Consider the following 22,739-nt stretch of genomic DNA (forward strand, 5'->3'; position numbering starts at 1 on the left):
ATCACCACAGAGCATAGCTGGAGCTATGTCTCATCATCTCTGATCACATGAAAAGAGCCAGGAATATTCCTCCTGGGCCTTTGCCTTTCCCACAGAGATAATGTAGACATGCATTTCTTCATTGTCGCTGTTTGCAAATGCATCCACTTCTCATAGTTTCTGCAATTCTTTTCTAGAATGCCACCTTGTGGGAAGAACATTCTACACATGCCCCATCCATAGTTCACAGTAAGTTCAAAGTTCACCGCTCTCTCTCTCTCTCTCTCTCTCTCTCTCTCTCTCTCTCTCTCTCTCTCTCTCTCTCTCTCTCTCTCTCTCTCTCTCTCTCTCCAAGACAGGGTTTCCCTGTGTAACAGCCCTAGCTGTCCGGGAACGCTCACTGCAGACCAGGCTGGCCTCTAACTCACAGAGATCCACCTGCCTCTGCCTCTTGAATGCTGGGATTAAGGGCATGCGCCACCACAGCTTTCTTACACAGGGTCTCACAATTCTAACTCAGCATGGTGTGGGTGACACTGTGATCTGTCAACAGCTTAACTAGTAGTTGACTCCCTTTGCACCATGGCCACATTGGCCTCTGAATACTTAAGGCAGAGAACATGGTGAAAGAAATGCTGGGAAGATCCTTCCTGGATAGTCTTGCTTGTACAACCACAGTGCCCCGGAATGGCTTTTCTGTTGAGCAAACCTCTAGAATTAGTTTATCCTTTCATGTCTTTAAGCCTGCAATGGGTGGGGTGGAGTCTGGCAAGTTTCTAAAATGATCTTAGAGTATCTCCTATTATCTGGAGGCAAAGTCCTAGTCTTCCTGGTGTTTTGTTTCATTAGTTAGTTTAGGTTTTTCAGGGTTCTTTTTGAGGAGTGTGCACTTTCTTTTCTTTTTCATCTCTGTCTCTCTGTCTCTGTCTGTCTCTGTCTCTCTCTCTCTCTCTCTCTCTCTCTCTCTCTCTCTCTCTCTCTCTCTCTCTCTCCCTCTCTCTTTCTCCTCTCTCCTTTCTTAGAGGCAGAGTGTTATTATGTAGCTCTGGATGTTTTAGAACTTTCTCTATAGACTAGGCTGGATTCAAAGTTTCTACAGTCCCCCCTGCCTCTGCCTCTTGAGTTTGGTATTACAAGTATGCACAACCAAGTCTATCCTGGCTTCGTTTTCATTGTACTAATCCCAACAGAAATCGCATCTCTCTTAGCCTCAGTTCACAGAAGCCTTCCTGACCAAACTGCAAGTTTTAACAGGCTTTCTCAGCTCCATCTTTCACTCCGAATTCTACTATAAACTTTGCTAAAACCTGCCAGCAATACTCATGCCAAAACCTAAATCCTGGGCTCCCTTAGGATGTTCTCTTAATTAGTGGGTCATCTTTAAACCTAGCATCCCACTAAGACTTTGAGGTCTAGACAACATGTTTTTTTGCTACGGTGTAACAAAGGGTGTTTAGTCTAATCACCAATAGAGTCTGTGTCCACACCTCACCTCCCACCAGTCTTGACAGTCTTCATTCTTTCAACTATTCTGAACTGGCCTCCAGCCAGAGCTCCCATGAAGCTTTGCTTCTAGCTTGTTAGGGCCCCTCTGGCCTGTATATCTCCAGATGTTCCAGAGTCATTCTATAAAGGCATTCCAGAGGCTTCTGAACTTCACTGTCAGGTGTACTTACACTAACAAGCCCATTCCTGGTACAGACGGCTTCAGCTAGTTCTTTTTCATTACTGTAACAAAATGCCTCTCACAAGCAACTTAAGGAGAGGACAGGGTTGTTCTGACTCATGACTCTGGATGTTTCCATTCATAACCACCTGGCCCCAGGCACTTGAGCAGATCATCACAGGGAGTGGTGTGGGATGGGAGAGCTATTTTCACCTCATGATGGAAAGGAAACAGAAAGCATGAGGGACCAGGCTCTAGGCTCCTTCAAAGACACATGTGAGTGACTCAGTTCCTCCAGCTAGCCCTCATCATCTGTTTCTACCATTTCCCCCTAGTTTTGTTGTTGTTGTTTTTTTTTTGTTGTTGTTGCTTTTTTTTGTTGTTGTTGCTTTGTTTTATTTTGTTTTTTACTGTTTTGACTCTTTGGGGAGCCTGCCACCCAGCTCCCAAATAATCTACATGGAGGCTTGTTCTTTCTTATGAATGCCCAGCTTTAACTTGGCTTGTTTCTAACCAGCTTTTCTTAACTTTTTCCTATCTACCTTTTTGCCTCTGGGATTTTATCTTTCTGTATTCTATATACCTTTCTTTTCTCTCTCTCTCTCTCTCTCTCTCTCTCTCTCTCTCTCTCTCTCTCTCTCTCTCTCTCTCTCTCTCTCTCTTTCTCTGGGTTTTCTTTGTGTAGCTTTTCTGGAGCCTATCCTGGAATTAGCTCTTGTAGATCAGGCTGGTCTCAAATTCACAGACATCTGCCTGCCTCTGCCTCCCAAGTGCTGGGATTAAGGGCGTGCATCAACACACCTGGCTACCTTTCTTTACTTCTTACTCCATCCACAGCTTGCTGTGTACTAGGTGACTGGCCTCTGGAGTCTCCCTCCTTCTCTCACTCCTCAATCTTTTCTCTTCCCAGATTTCTCCTCCTATTTATTCTCTCTGTCTGCCAGCCCCACCTATCATTTCTCCTGCCTTGCTATTGGCCGTTCAGCCCTTTATTAGACTAATCAGTTGTTTCAGACAGGCAAAGACTCACAGTTTCACAAAGTTAAACAGATGCAACATAAAAGAATGCAACACATCTTTACACCATTAAACAAAATTCAACAGCATAAGCAAATGTAACACATCTTTAAATAATAGTCCACAATATCTCCTCAACAGCCTCCTCTGAGCCTATGAGGACATTTCATACTCAAAAGATGGCAGGAATGCTATAGAAAAATGTACTTTTCATAATTTAATTTTTGAAATGCTCACTGATGATTTTTATGTGATTTTGTCTCCTACTACTTTGCTGAGGTCATTAAAAACATTTGTTTGATTGCAGATGAAATGTATTTTATTTGCTTTATTGGTATAATTTTGTAGTGATATTTGCTCCCCGCCCCCAAACAGAATAAAAGATTTTCATTTGTTTTTACATAACCTGCGGACTGTTATCTGATTTTGAAATTTACTGTGATAATCATGTTTTTGTTTTATCCCGCTGTGGCACTACTAGGAGGTGTGGCTTTGTTGGAGTGGGTGTGGCTTTGTTGGAGGAAGTGTGTCACTGCAGGGGTGGGCTTTGAGGTCTCCTATGCTCAAGCTACAACCAGTGTGGATACAGACTGCAGCTGTTGCGTGCGGATGAAGATGCAGAACTCTCAGATCCTTCTCCAGCACCATGTCTGCCTGCACGCCACACACCATAATGATAATGTACTAAACTTCTGAACTGTAAGATGGCCCCAGTTAGGTTTTTTTCCTTTATAAGAATTGTCATAGTCATGGTGTTTCTTGACAGCAATGGAAACCCTAACTAAGACATCCACTGATACATGCATTGATTTCTAAAGTCTTCTCAGAGGTCGCATCACTCCTGGAGGCTCTGGAGTATCAGGTGAATGTGTAGAATGAAGTGAGCAATTTCACTGTTCTGTGCCCCAAAGCCATTTAATATATTGTGTTCAAGTGAGGATGTACCTGAACTTAGATCAATAATAACAGATATTACGCTTGATCTTAGCCAAGGGGCTGAAATGGGATAGTAACTAATTTCAAACGTAAGCTGCCTGTGTATTCTGTGATAAACGTAATTTGGTCAAATATAGATTAATCGTACATGTTGTTGAATTAGGTTTTCTAGTCACATCCAAATTCTTTAGGATTTTGAGTTAGAGAGCTGTGGAGATGTGATATTATGGTATACATGTACATATGTGTTATGGTCTGTGTGAGACAGACAGACAGACAGACAGAGAGAGAGAGAGAGAGAGAGAGAGAGAGAGAGAGAGAGAGAGAGCTTCTGTTCTCTAAAGCACACAATGAAAACTCTGAACTTCTTCTGTTGTGGTGCTGGCTCTAAGTAATTCTATAACCTACTGTTGGTGATAGCAGGTTATAAATTCCTGCCTCCATTCCAGGGGAGGCAACCTAAGCAGTACAGGATTGAGAGAGGTAACAACTCTTCTTAAATTCACCTATATAAGAGAGGTCAGGAATACTGAAGTAGACAGGCTTTTCTGGGTTCCCTCACCCAAGCTATCGACACTGGATAATACAATGATTCCTGTGCAATGAAGTCTTAATAGTACCCCCAGAAGACAGAACAGGACCCAGAAAACAACAGGACTCAGTAGGTTTCCAGATAGCTAAATACATAAAGGTTCTAAGAAGCTGAGACTCGAAGAGAGCACACAGAAACTCAGTACCTATTCTGCCATGTGTTGTTTCACATGTATCGTTGTAGTACTCTTTAAAAAATCAATATGTTGGAGCTAGAGATATGGCTCAGTGGTTAAGAACACATAGTACTCTAGCAGAGGACCTAAGTTAGTTCCCAACACTCATGTTGTTTAGCTCACAATTGCCTATAACTCTAGCTTCAGGGGTACACTGGCTAGTTTTATGTCCACTTGACATAAGCTAGAGTCATCAGAGAGGAGGGAGCCTGTAAGATGCGGCTGTAGGCAAGCCTGTGGGGCATTTTCTTATTTAGTGTTGATGAGGGAGGGCCCAGCCCATTGTGGGTGGTGCCATCCCTGGCCTGCCAGCCCTGGGTTCTATAAGAAAGCAGGCTGAACAAGCTAGTAAGCAGTACCCCTCTGCATACAGCCTCTACCTCAGATCCTCCCTCCAGGATCTTGTTCTTTTGAGCTCCTCCTGTTCTCACTTCCTTTGATGATGAACTGTGGTGTGGAAACACACACTGAATAAACCCTTTCCTCTCCAAGTTGAGTTGGTCATGGTGTTTCATCACAGGGAGAGTAATCCTAATTAAGACAAGGGATATCCTACACCTGGACCCACATACATGTACATAAACACACACAGACACACACATACACACTGATAGTAAAGCAATACTAGTAAATGAAAATAATTTTAAAAGAAAATCATCTCTGTGTGTTTTCCTTACCATGGGAGACGTCAGTAAATTAATTGAACTCAAAGTGATAGTGAAACTGAGTGTGATAGATTCTCAGCCTCAAACAGAATAAAGCCAAAACAAGGACAGCTAAGTCATAAAAGGCAGAGAAAACTATGTCCATTGTAGAAATATAGAGACTGTGAAAGTCACTTCTAAAGCAATGCTCTTCCTTGAACTAAGGAAGTATGGGGGTATTAATCAGGTAGCCTATTCATATTCACGGAGAGGAGTGATTTACTAGTGGGTACCCTTCTGAGCACGCTCAGTTTAAGGTCTAATTTAAGAAGGAAAGATAGACATATTTATGGGCACACTTAGCTCAAGGTCATAGATCAGGTGTTTCTACTCTTGTAAAAGAGTCCTAAGAATATATGCACATGTAAAAGTAATTTAAATGGAGTTATCATATAAGGGGGAGATGATGCCCAACTAGACATCATATACTATCAAATAAAAATCACCAGTACCAGAAATGAATTACATTTGTTCAGTCATTGGCCAAAGGGATTCCATGGAAACTCCCAAACTTAACAAGCTATCGTCAATGCTAATAGTTACCATTTAGAACCTGATGGTAAGACCCCACTGCTGATGACATGTTATCATGGAGTAATTGAGTTGGTGCCCAACTAGAGGCTTCACCCCTAGTGAAGTGCTTGAAAGTATTATACATCTAACAGAGAATAAAAGTTATCACCAGTCTTACAGAGCTACAGACCATTCCAACTACACAAGTGACCTACCTATAAGTTAAACCCACTGGTGAAATAGTGGTACAAATGTTATGGGATTAACCAATCACCTTTTAAAATTGGATTGAAAGCTGGCTCCATGAGATGGAACCCATATGCAACACTGTTAATGAGGTCAAGAACCTGAGATTAGATAGGTCATGAGCCCTAGGGGAAAACCCATTATTCTGCTAAATGAACATAGCAATAAAATGTTCCTAATTACATATTGCCATACCCATAGATCAGTGCCATGCTCAACTCTAATCAGAGAAGCTTTTTCATGCAGTAGGTGGTAATTCACACAGATCCTCACAGCTGACAATGTGCAGGGAATGAGAAACTTGGAAGCACTCAGTCCTAAATGAGCTGTCTTTATCCCAGCCCTCCTCTCAAGGCTCAGAATTATGCAGAACAAGGGGTGGAAAGATCATAAGTTACAGAGGTGATGGAAGATTCCAAGGTAATAGTGTTTTCTAGACCCAACATATGAATTCACAGTCGTTGTGGCAGCATGCACCAAACCTATACAAGTTCAAGCCAGACAAATTTCCAGGACAGAGAAGAGAAAGTGGGTACAGAGTCCCAGCCCTAACCAAAAATATATTTCTAATTGATGACTGTTGAAAATGGGAAAATTAGTTTGCTTCAATGGAGTGATACTGGGCATATCATCCATATTTCAAGAAAGACTTCATGCTCAGGACTTAGCCAACAAAAAGCAGATTCTATGTTTTTTTTTTCTTTAAGAGAGAGAAAGAGCATGGAGTGGGGTGGATAGGGAGTGGAGGGATGATCTTGGAGAAGCTGAGGGAAGGGAAAGAATACTATCAAAATATATTGCAGGAAAAAAATTCTAAAGGTTAAAATGGTGGGCAGGAATGCCACTGGCCATGCTCAGCTCATGTCACAAAATTTTAGCTAAAGATGAAGGAAAGGACAATTTGACAGTCCGTGAGGAGAGGAGTTTGCTCTCGAAGGTGCTAACACTCGGAACCCTAACTTATAGCTTGTGGTCTGAAGCACAAGGAAAACTACCCAGGGCTTGTGATGGCACCAGTCCTAATCTGAGGGGTTTGGTGCTGCCCAGGTAGGAAGTGGTGGACTTTAGTTGAATAGGGAGGTACCCATTAGACACTCTGAAAAAGAGATTGTCTGCTTCTTGGTGGGAAGAATGATCCTTGATATATTGAAGCCATGGAAATCTGTGCTGACCTTTGTGGAATGAGAATAAAAGAGAAATACAGTCTGCGTTGGTTTTTTTGTTTGCTTGTTTTGTTGTTGTTGTTTTCCAACACAGCAGTTTGTAAGAAACTGAGGATTGTAATAGTTTGTCTTAGTTTGCATTTCTATTGTTGTGATGAAACACCATCTTGGGGAGGAAAGGGTTGGTTTGGTTTACACTTCCACAGCACTGTTCATCACAGAAGGAAGTAAGGGCAGGAGCTTAAAGAGGGTAGGAACCTAGAGGCAGGAGCTAAACAGAGGCCACGGGAAGTGCTGCTTACTCTCTTGCTCCTCAAGGCTTAAGCAACCTGCCTTCTTATAGAACACAGGATCACCTGCCCAAGGATGGTCCCACCCACAATGGGCTGGGCCCTCCCCCATCAATCACTAATTAAGAAAACACCTTACAGCCAGATCTAATGGAGGCATTTTCTCAATTGAGGTTCCTTCCTTTCAGACAACTCTAGCTTGTGTCAAGTTGGCATAAACTAGTCAGCACATAGTTCTTGTAATATTTGGTACATACCGTCAGTGAAGCTACCTGTCCAGGTCTTTTCTTTGGAAAAAAAAAATAAAAAATCATTAGTCTATTTGTTACCGGTTCTTACCTCCAAACTGGGTCCCTTTGCCTCGGAGCAATGTAAGCAATATAATCAGCACCAATGGAACATTTTAGAAAACTTTCATTCTTGGTCCAAAGCAGGATAAACGAAAGGTAAAGTCACAAGTCAATTTCCCAGCCTTCCAGAATGCAGTTATAAATGGAGTGAGGATATGGGGCAGGTATGACAAAGGTCACAGTATTCTCAATTACTATCAAAACTGATCAGTTTTAACAATACTTAATACAAGGACACTTCAGTTTACTGGGGAAGAGTTCCAAGGTTCTTTTTGAAAATCAAAACCATAACTTCTTGAGCATGCTAACTTGTATAAGCCTTATGTAAAACAGCTTAGTATTTGCAAACAACCTGTCTGCCCCCCCCCACATACTTGAAATCACCTCTAGATTACTCACACTTGAAGCTACGTACCTGCTCTATAAACAGCTGTTACGCCACATTGTTTAGAGAGTAGTGATGAGAAATGAGCCCATCAGTGTCACTATACTTGATTTTCTAACAGGCTTCACTGTGGAATCCAAGGATGAAAACCATGCGGCTAGGGAGGAAATCTAACCTACATTTCTGGAACAAATGTTTCTCCAGATGCCCTACGCCCTTTGGAAAATTTCTGAAGATCTAAGTGGCTGTTTTTGCCTTTTCTTTGAAAATAGGTTTTCCTTTGTCACCCTAATGTGCTAGCAAGAATGTCCTCTGCCATCTGGGTAGTCCAACTCAGCTGTTCATGGAGGAGGCACAAAGCATTGCATGGTCAATTCCGAGGACATCACACAGTCTGGGAAAATACATAGGCATGTATGTACCCATGTATGCAGGGAGGCCAGAATGCCGCTTAATTTCATCTTGTGATTCCTCAATCACTGAACATAAAACAAATCCAAGCAATTTGTTCCATCCCATCTCTCAGAATCAATTACCAAGGTTTCGTTTTCATGTCTAATGAGTCTATGGTGAGCTGTTTTTCAGCCTCACTTCAGCAAAACTTTCAGAGAAATGGCATATGCTTAGGATGTCCTCCTTTAAAAAAATGTTCATTTTCACAAATCAAATACCCTCCCATTTTCAGAATTACAAGTATCGTTGTCTCTGCTAAAACAGGATTTAAAGATGCTTAACACACCTTAAAATTTGAGCTTAGGAAAGTAATTTTACAGTACACTTGTGGGATGTTATTTTAAGGAATCTTTCTGTTGTAATCTTTTTTATTTTAAGGAATCTTTCTGTTGTAATCTTTAAGCTGGAAGAAATAGCTATCTCTGAAAGCTTTTGGGGTCCCTTAGACATGAGCAGGCAAACCGCCTGGACTTTCTGCGAGCTGTGTGAAATCAGGACAAATTTCTCAGACCAGTGGCCTCCACTACTCAGCTCTTGTGCTATCCACAGCTAGCACACAGCAGTTCCACAACTTTGGAAATCATGCACACTTTCCCGATACTTGTGTATTATCTGTACTCATCCATATACCTTTTTCTTTCTAGTTTATACTGAAGTGTTTCTGGTGGAATACTTGCTTAGCAGGTATGATGATCTAGGTTCAATCCTTGGCACCAGCTTAGAGTATATATTTAATGCACTATTTTTAAACAAAACTGTTTGATTATTAGTGGAAATAGCTAACTGGCCAATATAAAGGAAACAAAAACTTGTCGAAAATTCTGCTTAGATACTGTGAAGGGTTCTGTGCTAGGGGCCTATTCCCTATGCAGTAACAGAGAACGATGCAAGGGAATAAAAGTGAGTGTCCTTTATTTGCATTTACTGTCACAAGTACTTTACATATAGCATCTTATTTAATAATCTTAGTGTCTATATGATATAAACAGTTCCTTTTTCTTTTTATACAAGAAAACTAAGGTGCATCATGACAGATGGCGGAAGCAGAAATGAGAGGCAGCCTGGAGGCCAACCTCTTAACAGTCCCATTCATGTACACATATGAAGAGAGAAGGGACTACAATCAAACCCACTCAGGTTATCGCTGAATCCGCCACACTTTAGAAACACAGCCCTTGGGGGTATGTGACCGTTAATTTTGTCCACTTGATCAGATTCAGAACCAACTAAGAGACACACCTCTGGTCAGGTCTCTGAGGCCATTTTCAGGAGGGATTACCGAAGGAAGCCCCTTCCCCCTCCCCGCACACTGTGGGCACCTTCCAGCAGCAGCATTGATGCGGAGAAGTTCCAACAAAAAGCTACACTGCTTACTTGCCTGTCATGGCTTCGTCCTCATGAGTATGTTTATCCCTCACTGACACCATAATCTGGATTCTTCTGCCTTCTAAGTGTGAACCAGAGACCAGTAATTTCCCAGGAAACCAGCCTTCAGCACCAGAGAGGGGCTGTGAACACACCCAGCTTTGTAGACTAGTCCCGGGTCAGGTTTCCTGACCCTCCAGTGTGCAGACAGACATTTGGACTACCTAGACCCTGTTGTGTAAGTCAGTATGATAACCCCCCTTTCTAACTCTTATTCATTCTATTAATTTCATTCCTCCAGAGATGGTTGAGGGACACAGACCATGACCACACAGCATTTTAGAAGGCTTCCTTCCACACTCAAAAAACGTGCACGTTCTGGCCTATAAAGACTGATGTTTTGTAACTGTGTCTAGAAGGTTCTCAGAGGCCAGCAGCAAAGACAGATTTGCTTAAACACAACATTTCTTAAAGTGTCTAGACCTTGAAGCCCATTGTGGAGCACGGAGGAAATCAGAGGTTCCAAAGACCAGTTCTGGCACACACACTCAGGTTCTGCAGGGATCTAGCAAGCCTCAGCATGGCAAACATGACTCTAGCCTTCTCCCCCATTGCCTCTGCCTGGATCACATTCCTAAAGCAGTCACCAAGGCTGATCACCAAGGTCCAGCTATCAAAGTATTGAAGTCCAGCAATCAAAAGTCCCCTTTGGCTACCCTAACCAATCTGTCCGATCAAAGTTAAACACCTCATCCTAACACCGGTTTCCCTTCATAAACTGCCGATAGCCTGTGGGCCACCTCTGTGTCCTCTCTTTCTAGAAGCAGTCCTTTGTCCCTCAGGGGGCAAACACTCCTCCCCCTCTCTCCTGTTCCTTCTCCCTTGTCCTCTGTCTCCTGTCTTTGTTCCTTATTCCTTGCCATTTATCCCTCTGGGGCAAATACATCTTTGTGCTGAGAACTTGGTCTTGGGGTGTTGTCTGCCGATTCAAGGCTTTTCAGGTTTTAGTATGATCTCCACTTCACTAAAAAGTATTGCTTGTAAAGAAAAACAAAAGACTTTTCTTTCCTGAAAGAGTCTACAAATAGTTACATGGGGTCCTATTACCAGGTGCAGTTTCTCATAATGTCTAGCCCAGGTAACTTCTTTTATCTTCTAAAACCCCTTTAAACCCCCTCCTCCACTTCCACCCCAGACACGCACACACACACACACACACACACACACACACACACACACACACACACACAGCCCCTTTCCACACAGCACAATAGCAGGTCCCCTCATTGCCTACCACACTGGGTGACATAAGCAGTCATGGCATAGGTACCCTTGGCACTGGGATTCAGCAGGCATTGTCTCCTTGTATTTGGTATGTAGGATGCTTTGGAGTTCTATAAAGTTGGTACCTACTTCAGAAAGCTCTCACTGAGATAGGGGAAACAGCCCTCAGAGGGACCAATAACTGTGAGGACTAATGCATGTCTGTCACCACTGACACCTACTTTGCTGTGTGGCCTGCTGAGCAAGCTGAAGAGAACTCAGAAGTGTCTTGATAACATCCAAGGGTAAATTGTTGACATATGTTCAAACTCTGCTCTCTGGAGCTGAAGCAGGCAGGCAGCAGCAGGGATGGGTGATGGGTGTCAGAACTTATCTGGGCTCAGCAGTCAGGGCGAGCTATTCAGGGCGAGCCATTCTGCCTGACGCTTACCTGTTGCTCCATCTCAGGTGGTTTCAAATGCTTCACTATAGAGGTATATTTGAACCAGGGTACAATAGCTTCACCTTCCTTTTCGGAACTTTTTCAGCATTTTCATCTGAGCTGGTCCTGTTTCTATGTCCCAGGTCCTCTGTGCATGGGGCTTGTGGCCTGTCTAATATTCATGCATTTTCCCACCCCTTCTTAATCTACTTTAAAACAAACAAGCAAACAAACAGGGGAACCAATGCTTCTGGACTGACCCTAAGGGAGCTGTAATGTCAGCCTTCCAGAGTGTTCCTAAACAGTAGTTTCAAGCTATGGTTCCTGTGATGAGCCTTATAAGGGAAGAACAGGGGATGGGAACCTTCAAATCAATCACAAGCCAATAAACTAAAATTTAGAAGCATAATGGGTCATGATGGCAAAAAAGAAACTCACTTAATGGACAGATGGTTTTGGGCTTGAGATGTGGTTGAGCAGTAGAGTGTTTTCCTGGTATGTGCTATGCTCTGGGTTCAGGTCCCGGTCCCCAAAGACAGCACCAGTGCTCCAGGATCAGATTCTTAAGAAAGACTTGGGCAAGGGAGACGGCTCAGTGGGTGAAGGCACCCAGTACCAATCCTGCCCATCTGAGTTTGGTCCCTGGGCCCTAGATGGTAGATGGAGTGAATATCTCCCAAGTTTCCCTTTGATTTCTACATGTGTGCTGTGGCACACATATGCCCACATACATGCCAAAATAAGTAAAGTACATGGAATGAAAACAAAATTAAAACAGTGGCTCTTTTTGCCCCCTTTGGGGATCTAAGCCCCAAACAGATGAAAACAGTTAACCCTGCTTCCCATAGCTCACATTTGAGCTAGAAATAGAAAACTGTTACTCCTTTTAACTAATAACATTGAAAACAAAAACCAACCCAACCTAGAAATAATTAAACTCTGGAGGTGCCAAGTGGTTTAAACATTTCATTGTATTTTTATTGATTTTTTTTTAAATTTTTGCCCTGTTAGGACAATGAACCGGGAAACCACAACTACAATTCACAGACCGCAGCATGAAAAACACACACTCCATTGGAATCGCATCAAGCCCTTCCTCGTTATTCATTCAAAAGAGTCCAGTGCACGTGTCAAATGTGAGCACTGTCTTTTTTTTTTCCTTAGAAGGGGGAAAACATTTATTCTGGCAGCACTTTTACAATCCCAGGAAGTGGTTGGGATAACCACTATAGTTGTAGGAATAGGAACCATAACAAACTTGGAGAGCATTTGACAGGCAAGGGGTTCCTTGGGTAGAACGATACCTCTTGTGCTTAGTGGACGACCCCTCAGCGGCTAGTTTCTGAGTCTTCCCAGGTGTTGAAAGGAGGAAACAGAATTGCCTGTGTCGATGCTGAAATTCCTCTTGATCGGAGTGGCTTCTGTGTCTCCAACCCTCCCCTGACACTGAGGCAAGTTCTCAGGCTTTGCTGGAGCTTCTTCAGGCACATGACCCTCTGACCAAGTCGACCCTGGCGGTAACACATGTGACAACCAAGGCTCCCTCAACTACACTGCTTCTCTAGGGTTCAGATGATAACACAAACATCACTTGTCAAAAAGTAGCAGATATTCGGAATATGGGCTTTTGTGTTTATGAAAATAGCAACCATTTGCAGGGTATACTCCCCCAAGGAGCCTTATTTTTATTTAATATGACCCTCTGGGGAGTAAGCCCAAAGTCATGTATGATAGTATAAGACTGGTCAGTCTCTGGACTTGACAGTTTCAGAGCTGACTGGTGCCAACTTAAAAAAACAAAACAAAACTATTGCCCAAATAATTCAGTGGTCCGTAAAGCAACAAAACATTAACCCTTCAGTTTACACTTACGCGCGCGCGTGCACACACACACACACACACACACACACACACACACACATTGAGAACTGTGACAAAAAAGATCAACCAAATTCTGATCCATCCTGTTCTAAAAGGAAAAAGGAAATCTCAAACTGGATTTGTCATAGTCAAGTATTCAAAACACAAAAAGAGAGGATTGCCACTCAATTTTGATTTCCAAGAAACCGCCTTTGTGGGACGGGTTGGGGGGGGCAGGAAAGTCAACGGAACAGATTCTACACAAATTGATTGGTAATTTCCCATGATGCAAACACCTGCTTGCATTTCTCCTAAAGATTTGTGGTGACTGCGAGTGCTTGGCATTCCAAGAGTCAATACTTCACAAACAAGCTTTAGAGTAGGGCCAGCTGACTCACTTTTCTTGTGGGGAACAGTTAGTTTTACACGCTTCCTGTCAACACTTGAGGAGGCCGGGGTAAACAGACCCCCTCAGGATCTGCAGAGAATGTGTCACTACTGCAGCTTATGCTGTTTGTGGGGATTGTTTTTAAGTGTTTACCTCCCAGAGATTTCAAAACAAGGGACTTACTAGCTCTTGGTAGCAGATGTCCTCCAAGTGGTTCTGAATGAAAAAGAGCCCATGAGGGATGGAGTTCTGTGAAAGTATGGTCCTACCTGACCGTTCACAGGCCCATGTGGAAGTTCACACAGGGTTCTGCTAAATCACCACACTGCTCCAGGGGGAAAGGGCACAGAACAGTAGAATTGCTGCATGACTGAGAATTGACCTCAGATTATCTTAAATTGTTCCAAGATTCTGGCTTTCACAGATTCCTCACTCCGTTTGGCCCCTAGGAATGCCTCCCTCTGCCCCTAGCAGTGGTGATGTGTAGGGAGAGAAGAGATTCATTCTAACCCCTTGCCCAGTGACTAACAGGCAGGGGGGTGTGATGGAAAGATGGGCTGAATGTTCTTGGTGATTATTAGAGCTCTAAGAACTGAATCCACCCATGGACTAACAGGAAGAGGTTAGCTTTCCTTTGCCTTTTCAGTTGAGAAGACGGGCTAAAGGGTGACGAACAAAAAGTCTGACACTAAAAGAAGACACCAGCCCCATCTTGGCACAGTTCTCATGCAGAATATTGCACCCAGTGTTAACTAATGCTAGAAGCGTCCAACTGTATAAATTTAAATGTATTTGCATATTATAAAAATAAAGATTAACATATACATATTTTACACTAGTGACGGAACAGCGATGAACGTCGGTCGATCCCTCCTTCACATTGAACAGAACTGAAATCTGAGTGCTCGTAACACTGCCACCCGGACTGGAACTATGGCTTATGTGTACATGGAAAACAAAATCCCTGAGAAGCCATTCAACATTTTTTTTCTTTTCTTCAAGTAGCTCTCTCCCTGGAGGATCACAGTTCTGAGGTTCAGGTTGTGAAACATTTGCTCCATGTTGGCTCCCATCTTCCCAGCCCCTCCCTCCCCTCCAAAGGTCCTCTGCAGGCACCTGGTGCGGTGGTTTCACCCTGGGCCCCAAAGGCGCTTGGGAGCACAGCAGGCTCGCCAGGGGCAAGAGATGTCCCAGTCAGTTCCCATGCTCTGTTTACTCCATGGAAATTCCACAGCCACGAATGTCACTGGTTTCTGTGCTTTTCACCAACGTTCTTCCTACATGGATGAGAAGGCAAAAAGACAGAAAAGAGCAGTCTCAATTAGAAGGAGAGGTCGTGATAACAAAAATGAGTTTGCACAGATTTCCAGTCTCCTTCTAGAATTCTCTGTGATCATGGAGACGTCAGGCTCCTGATGACTCACCAAGCAAGCAGTCCCTTTAGCAGGAAGATTAGTCAAATGTTGTTTGTGATGCTAAGCACAGGTCAGGCATAAAGGGGGGCCCAACACTAATGGCTATGCCCACTTACCTGGCTGGAACATTATAGATGAACTAGCTTCGTAATGAACAAACACGGACTCTAAACACAGCCTTGCTTCCTCAGTAAACACACATGGACACATAAATACCCTGCCCCAGGCCAAGAAATGCTTGCCTCAACCTGAGTGTAGCTGTCTACCGCTGCTGAGCATGCTTTTACTTCGAGTGCTACAAGCAAGGGTGTCAGCTGAAGTCCAGGGTGTTTGAGTGTGGAACGGAAACATGGCTGCATTCTCAGTCAACTGAGCAGTGGCATTTGATCGAAACAACAGAGGGGGAAGGCCAGATAGCTACAGCTTTTATTCTGGCTTTCTACCATGCTACGCCACGGATGTTCTAAGGGTTTTAATGACACCCACTGATATACAAAGAAAGCAAAGGGGGTATGGTCTGTTTGCCCCTCCATCTCTCTCCATGCTGCTTTATTTCACAGAGGCTGGTAACTCAATATCCATCTACCATGCCCTTCCAGCCCATACAAGAAGCTTAATCAATCTTCATATCAATAGCCTTTGCTTTATGACTCACATACCAATGAAGCACTTTCTCTTGTAGTACAGCGCTGCTCAGTTTCTCCATATTTTACCAATCCCACCAGGTCCTGGGATGAGATGCCCAAGGGTGAGGATATAGCTAAGCTTTGTTACAAGACAAGCAAGGCTCCAACGTGTGCTTGGTGGGTATAAGAGAGGTTCACATTTCTTTGGCACTTAGTCATAAGAAAATGTTTGAAAACCTAGTAATATAATAAACTCCTGGCAGGGAAGGTTTTAAAACGGTCTCAAATTCCAGTAAGAATATGATACATCTAACTGGAAGGGAATGGCCACGTAAAAACACATGTCTCGCTCAGGCAGTTAACGGAGCGGTATGGTTGCCAGCTCTCGGTTCACGGGGCAGCAACTATTTTCCCTCAGTGACTGTAATGAACTTCCAGAAAGGCAGACAGTCTGCTGTCTGCTCCCCTGAGCCACATGTAAGGCTGCGAATCACAGGGTCACCTAACCAAGGCTGCTGCAGGGAACATTCCACTTGTAACATTTCCCACATTGTGATGGTTCCTGTTAACTGTCAACTTGGCAGAATCTAGAATCACCAGAGGGAAGGGCCTGGAGGAGATTATCTTGATTACATTAACTGAGGGGGGACCCACCCACTGTGGGTGGAACCACTCCCTGGCTGGGATTCTGGTCAGTTTAAGTAGAGAACTGAATAGCACTTACTGCTTCCTTCCTTCCTTCCTTCCTTCCTTCCTTCCTTCCTTCCTTCCCTCCCTCCCTCCCTCCCTCCCTCCCTCCCTCCTTCCTTCCTTCCTTTCCTTTGGGGGGGGGGTTGGTTTTTTGAGACAGGGTTTCTCTGTGTAGCTCCGGCTATCCTGGAACTTGCTCTATAGACCAGGCTGGCCAAGGCTGCCTCTGCCTCCCGAGTGCTGGGATTAAAAGTGTGTGCCACCCCCGCCCCGCCAAGCTTTCTGTTTCTTGACTGTGGACTCTGCTGACCATCTGCTTTGAGATCTTGCTACATTCATGTCCCCTTTAGGACGAACTGTCTCTTGAACCATGAGCCACAGTTTAAACCCTTTGTCCCCTAAGCTGCTTTGGTCAGGGCACTGTATCATGACAAAGGGACTGGGACACAGCAGTCACACTTTCCATCCAGCAAATCTCCAACCTTCTCTATCTCACCGCTTTTCCATCTCAATTAGTCACCTTCAAGGTCTGACTGTGAGGAGTCTTGTGAGCCATGCCAGGGATTTTGAACTTGAGCCAGAAATGATCAGGAAGTTATTTAGGACTTTTGAAAAGGGAGATATGTGGCAGGCATTGACATTAAAAGATAAATATTGGAGAAGGGGCTGGAAAGAGCTATCTCAGTAATTGAAAGCCTTAGCTGCTCTTCCAGAAGACCCTGGTGGCTCACAGCTGTCTGTAACTCCAGTTCTAGGGAATCCAATATCTTCTTTTGGCCTGTGAGGGAACCAGACACACATGCAGTATACAGACATACATGCAGGTATAACACACATATGCATAAAAGAAATTAATCTTCTTAAAAAATATTAGTGTAAAGGACATGAAGACTGGATAGTTTGAGTCCCAATGATAGGAATCTTGGTGAATAGATGGTAGCCATTGAAGTTGACAGTTTTCTAGCTTGGACAGACAGGCACAAAACCCCATCATCGCCTGGGACAGAAATGGAGAAATGGAGCATTCTGAGAGAAGAAGGGAGTGGATTCAGTCCTCTGCAATCAAGCCCACAGGCTGCCAGATAGGATACCGGATCAGGAGGTGAGGAGTTGAGAAGGCTCTACTAGGACTTGTATCTAGACTCTTCCCAGGTTAGAACACCTGCCGCAACTCCGGATGCAAAAAGAAATGACAGCTCAAAATATTTAGCTGTCTAGGCTGAAAGTGAAGTCATAGTATGTATCAATTGTTATCTTTCACTTTCTGTGTTTTGAGATATGTGTAGAGGGCATTGATCCCAGTGTGACTGGTGCCCCTGGAGGAATCTATTTCCTAGAGACCATGATGAACTTGCCTGCTGGTACTGTCTTCCACACCCAAACTAGCCAGGTCACAACTCAGATCCCACCCACTTCCTTTATTGGCTTTCACACCCTGGCTCACTGCCCTGCCCTAATCCATCCGGAGTCTGATAACAGATAACCAGCAACAGCTTCTGAATCCACACAAGCCGATCCTAAACTTACATGCCAGCCTTGCCTTGGCCATCCAGGCTGTTGCCCATAGTTCCCCCTGCCTCTGTCCCACAAGCAAGCCTGGGCTCCCCTGTGTGGCTTGCCCTTTCTCCGCAGTGTCAGCCATCTGCTGGTCTGTTGGACTTATTATTCTTCAGAGTGGGAACACACAGCGTTTTAAAATGGGAGCACCTGTGAGAAGACCACAGAAGTCTTGGATGGGGAGGCAAATGGCAGACCTGGGCACTCAGTAGCTGGGGTTGGAGGGGAAACACTGTTGGGTAGGACACAGGTCTCTGTGAAGTCAGTGTGTCAGGGACCTTTACTCCAAAGGATTTTGTCCAGGTGTTATAGGTGTTAGTGACTACAATATGAAGGACAGCACAGGACACCAACACCTCCTTTTTATGAGAATAGGTGTAGGCACTGAGGACACTCAATAAATAAATTTTCATTTATTGCCCCTTGGCAATGGGGAAGGGAAGGCCCTGTTCTCATTTAGATATCCAGCATACACATTACCCTTCTACAGGCAGACCCTTTAATTAATAAGGGTCTAGATAAGCCAGTGGGTAAATTTTACCATAGTACCCTATCCACATGGTAGAAACATTTTGTTTATAGTTTTTAGTGTCTAGGCTGTCCAGTGTATGCCACATATACTCCTAGTAGAAACAATAGTAGGTATATTTATTGAGCATATATTTGCTCTATGTAATCATATTAAATGCTGTATTTGAAATTGCCTGTCTCATGAGATAACCTCATGAAATAAGTACCTCCATAATATGCATTTTACAGATGTCTAACATCACAGTACTAACAAACAGCAGATACTCAGGCTGGGTGGTCCATGCTGGTAATCCAAGTACTCAGGAGACATAGGCAGGAAGATGGCAAATCATAGACTAGTCTGGACTATACAGCAAGACTGTCTAAAAGTAACTGAACTGCACTACTGGAATCTAGTGACAGAGATGGAGGAGTGATGAGCAAAGGGGTCAAGACCATGCTGGTGAAACCCACAAAGACAGCTGACCGGATAAGGGGGAGCTCTTGAATCCCAGACTGATGGCTGAGAAGCCAACAGGGGACTGATCCAGACTACATGAATGTAGTGCCAGTGAGGAGGCCACAGAAATCACTAGGGCCTTGGGTAGTAGATCAGTGTTTACCATGGTTTATGAATGATCTTTGGGAGCCCATTCCAAATAGAGGGATGTTCTCTCGGCCTGGACACATGGGGGAGGGCCTAGGTCCTGCCCTGAATGAAATGACAGACTTTGGAGATCCCCCAAGGAGGGCCTCACCCTCCCTGGGGAATGATGTGGGGATTGGGTGGGGGGTTGGGGGGCTGATGGAGGGACAAGGGAGGAGGGGTGGGAGAGGGAGCAGGGATTGACATGCAAAGCATTCATGTTTCTAATTTAAATGTAAAAAATTTAAAAAAAGAAAGAAAGAAAGGAGGGAGGGGAAGGGAGGAGGGGGAGGGGAGAGGGAGGGGGGAAGGGGAGAGAGATGGGGGAGGTTCAAACTAGTGCAGTGAAACCCCAGAGTTCAAACAACCTTGAGAAAATAAACATTGTTTTTACAAAGTTACATGAGGTGTTAACCAACTTGCCCTCTTCCTGGTGTTATAGTCTGTACACTATGGTAACTTAAAAAACACACACACATTTTTTTCCAACATGGATCTACGATTACTGACTCATCATACTGTCACAAGTTAAGTGAAGGATCAAGCATTTTGCTATTTCTCCATCCCAAGCATCAATGACTCTACACAAGTAAAGTGTAAAGTGTGTTGGATGCTCTGCCCTGTGGATTCTCTTCACTCCCAACCCAGCCCATCTCCTCTTGAAGTTCTCCAGGTTCTTGGGGCCCGTACCCGTTCAGGGGACTCTGTGATTCCCAGAGACTTACCCTTAAAGCTTGGTGCTCCTAAAGTCACAGATTGGGTACAGTAAAAATGGTAGCAGAGGGAAAGAAGCACTATCCTTTCCACTTAATTGTCCAAGAAAGTATGAAGATACCTAAGCAGAGAGGGGAGAATTCCAGGATCAATGTGGCTGGATGATGGGAGACTCCATGATTCAAGAAACACAATTCCTCCCAGCCAGAAAAGGCAGCCAGGCAATGGACTAGTCCCTCTTAGCCAAAGACAATATAAATAAATCAAGTCGATGGGGTTACCTCCAGACAGGCAACCTCCACACTTAACTGTAAATACCAGACCCCCAGGTCTGTTTTAAAACTTTGTGGTCAATGAATATGGTCTACTGTGATCAAGCCAAATACAGATCATTCCATTTCTCCTTGAAATATGTTTTCAAATCCTTATTAACTAATCTGGGGAGACTTTGGATTTTTTGTCTAATTATTTGGTGAGATAAAGGCCACAGTCTTTACCCTAATTATATATACAAAAGGGTATTTCAGTGTGTCTTAAATATGCTTCTGTCATAACAACGTCACTGCAGAATTTCCTGAGTGAGACAATCATTGTGCTTTTTAGAACAGTTAGAGTAGCAAGAAACTGGTATCTGGTGGGGCTCTTGCTGGAATGTGAACCCTGCTGTGCATAGGCAACCATCGAGGTTCTTCAAAACAACAACAAGAGAGTTTGAAAATGTGCATCTCACCTCTGTCCTCTATTAATGCAGTCTGAAGTACAAATGCTTAGCTCAACATCTTTAAGCCAGAAAGAACATTTTTTGTTAATTCTATTAACATGCCATCTACCAAAATCCACTAATGTCTCTCTTTTTTTAACATTTATTCATTATGTATGCAGTGTTCTGCCAGCATGCATGCCTGCCCATCAGAAGAGGGCACCAGATCTCATTACAGATGGTTGTGAGCCACCATTGGTTGCTGGGAATGGAACTCAGCACCTCTCAAAGGGCAGCCAGTGCTCTTAACCTCTGAGCCACCTGCCAGTCCCCCAGAACTAACTTCTTTGTTCTCTATGAACTTCCACCTCTTCTCAGCTGATGGAGCACACAGACAAGACAGCACCACAGGAGAAAGGTCAACTATTAAGAAATACAAATTAGACATTTACATCCTGCATGTGCCAGGGTCCGCCCACTAAGGGAACCACGCGGAAGAACACGGGTAGTGTGCCAGCATGCTGGGAGGTAAAGTGCTTTGGCTTTGTGTTTGTTTGTGGGCTAGCCTGCTCAATTCCTTCTGGTCATCACAGGGAAATCAGTAGCCAAGTTGGGGTTAGCAGTCAGTTTATAACAGAGTTCATGCTGTGTAGTTAGTGGAGGAGGGACACTGGGCAGAATTTCTTTGGAAAGAAAAAGAAAACAATTTTCAGGTTCAGGACACCTGAAAGTGAAGTGTGGGCAGCCATCTGCCATTTGCCCCGAAGCTCACCCACACACGTGCAGGCAGACCAGAACATTAAGAGTTTCAACCTGCAGAGAGACTGCACAGAGCTAGGGATTCACAAAACAAAAATGTAACAGATTCTAGAATGTTGACCAGCTTGATCTTGTGTAGGCAACTTCAGCAATTGTGAGTTCTTGAGTGCAGAGACCCTCTCTTGTCCAGAAGGTAACAATAGAAGGCAGAGCTAAGATAAGCATCTCAAACCTAACTCACCCCCCCCCCCGTGTTTTTGCTCTGGTTCTCCCCAATCTCTGGCGCTCTTACAATTACTCTGACCCCTTTCCACAATGGTCCCTAAGCATCTAAGCACCATGGGGAGGAGTGTGATAGATGAGTCCCACTTGTAGCAGATCACTCAGCAGACGTTTACCCTCTGAATCTTGACCAGATGTGAGTTTCTGCATTAACTGTCATCTACCACATTGAGATACTTCTCTGAGGAGGTCTGAGGGCTACAACAATCTATAGGTATAGAGGTATGAATTTATGAATTTAAAGTGTAGCTTCCTACTATGTCTATTTACAAAACAGCAGTCGTAGGCTTAGGGCCAGTGAGCTCCCCAGCCATGGGTTCTTGGCCAGACTTATAATACCAGATTAGGGTTTCATCCTGTGGAGTCGGCCTTAAATCTAATCAGAAAAGAGTTGGTTGTCCCCTACATAGTTGTGCCGCTGATGCACCCAAGAACCTATTCTGTCATGCTGGTAGCTAATTGTAGTTCACAGAGTTTATTGGTGGGTAGGACTGTTGATGACTCCCTCCTACACAGAACCTTCTGGTACCATGAAAGCTGGCCAGCAGGAAGAAGCTTCCTGATTAGTACCAACTTGAGTTTTTCACATCCTGTGATCCAAATATATGCTATTTTCACCATTGGGTGATAACATCAAGTTCAGGTAAGTAGCCAAGAGCAAATGGCAATAGCCTGCATTGTTTTAGGGCATCATCAAGACACTTCAACCAACAACTCAAGGGGAGGTTATCCTTCATCTGGCACTACGCTTTTTCTTTGGTATCCTACAGCTTCTGGGAAGAACATTATCCCCTGTGTCGGGTAACTCCCATTAAATTCATTCTTCCACCCTTAGCTGAGGACCTGTTGACAGCTGACAGCTTCTGCAAGAAGAGTCAGTTTTCTTTAAGGGTGTGGTCCTAGCAAATGGCCTCCACACCTATGATTATATGAACAACATGAAGTAGATTTAGTAGATTATTTAAAGCAAACAACAGGGCATGAAGTGGGGAGGAGTTGGGGAATGGATCTGAGCATCAAACATCTAGGGGGAGGAAAGAGGGATAATCAAGA

The 22,739-nt window shown here is 43.9% G+C and overlaps 1 protein-coding gene and 1 non-coding gene across 3 annotated transcripts in view; both read right to left on the bottom strand.

Annotated features, from left to right (window-relative positions):
- Positions 1–3,487: 3,487 nt before the first annotated feature.
- On the bottom strand, positions 3,488–3,670 carry LOC121134190. The gene has a single exon (XR_005871231.1). It is a non-coding gene; the product is annotated as a U2 spliceosomal RNA (small nuclear RNA).
- Positions 3,671–12,492: 8,822 nt separating this feature from the next.
- The window catches only part of Mfhas1 (malignant fibrous histiocytoma amplified sequence 1), an 85,803-nt gene continuing 75,556 nt past the window's right edge, over positions 12,493–22,739 (bottom strand). The window contains exons 3-4 of one of the 2 annotated variants that reach the window (XM_040731723.1): positions 19,957–20,066; positions 12,493–15,064 (exon numbers count right to left, since the gene is read on the bottom strand). In XM_040731723.1, the coding sequence (XP_040587657.1) occupies positions 20,039–20,066 (28 nt within the window). In that variant the 3' untranslated portion in view covers positions 12,493–15,064; positions 19,957–20,038. The remainder of the gene's footprint in view (positions 15,065–19,956; positions 20,067–22,739) is intronic. The other variant, XM_040731722.1, reaches the window with a different exon arrangement.

Source organism: Mesocricetus auratus, unplaced genomic scaffold (genome assembly GCF_017639785.1).
Source record: "Mesocricetus auratus isolate SY011 unplaced genomic scaffold, BCM_Maur_2.0 Super-Scaffold_100026, whole genome shotgun sequence".
NCBI classification, from domain to species: Eukaryota; Metazoa; Chordata; class Mammalia; order Rodentia; family Cricetidae; genus Mesocricetus; species Mesocricetus auratus.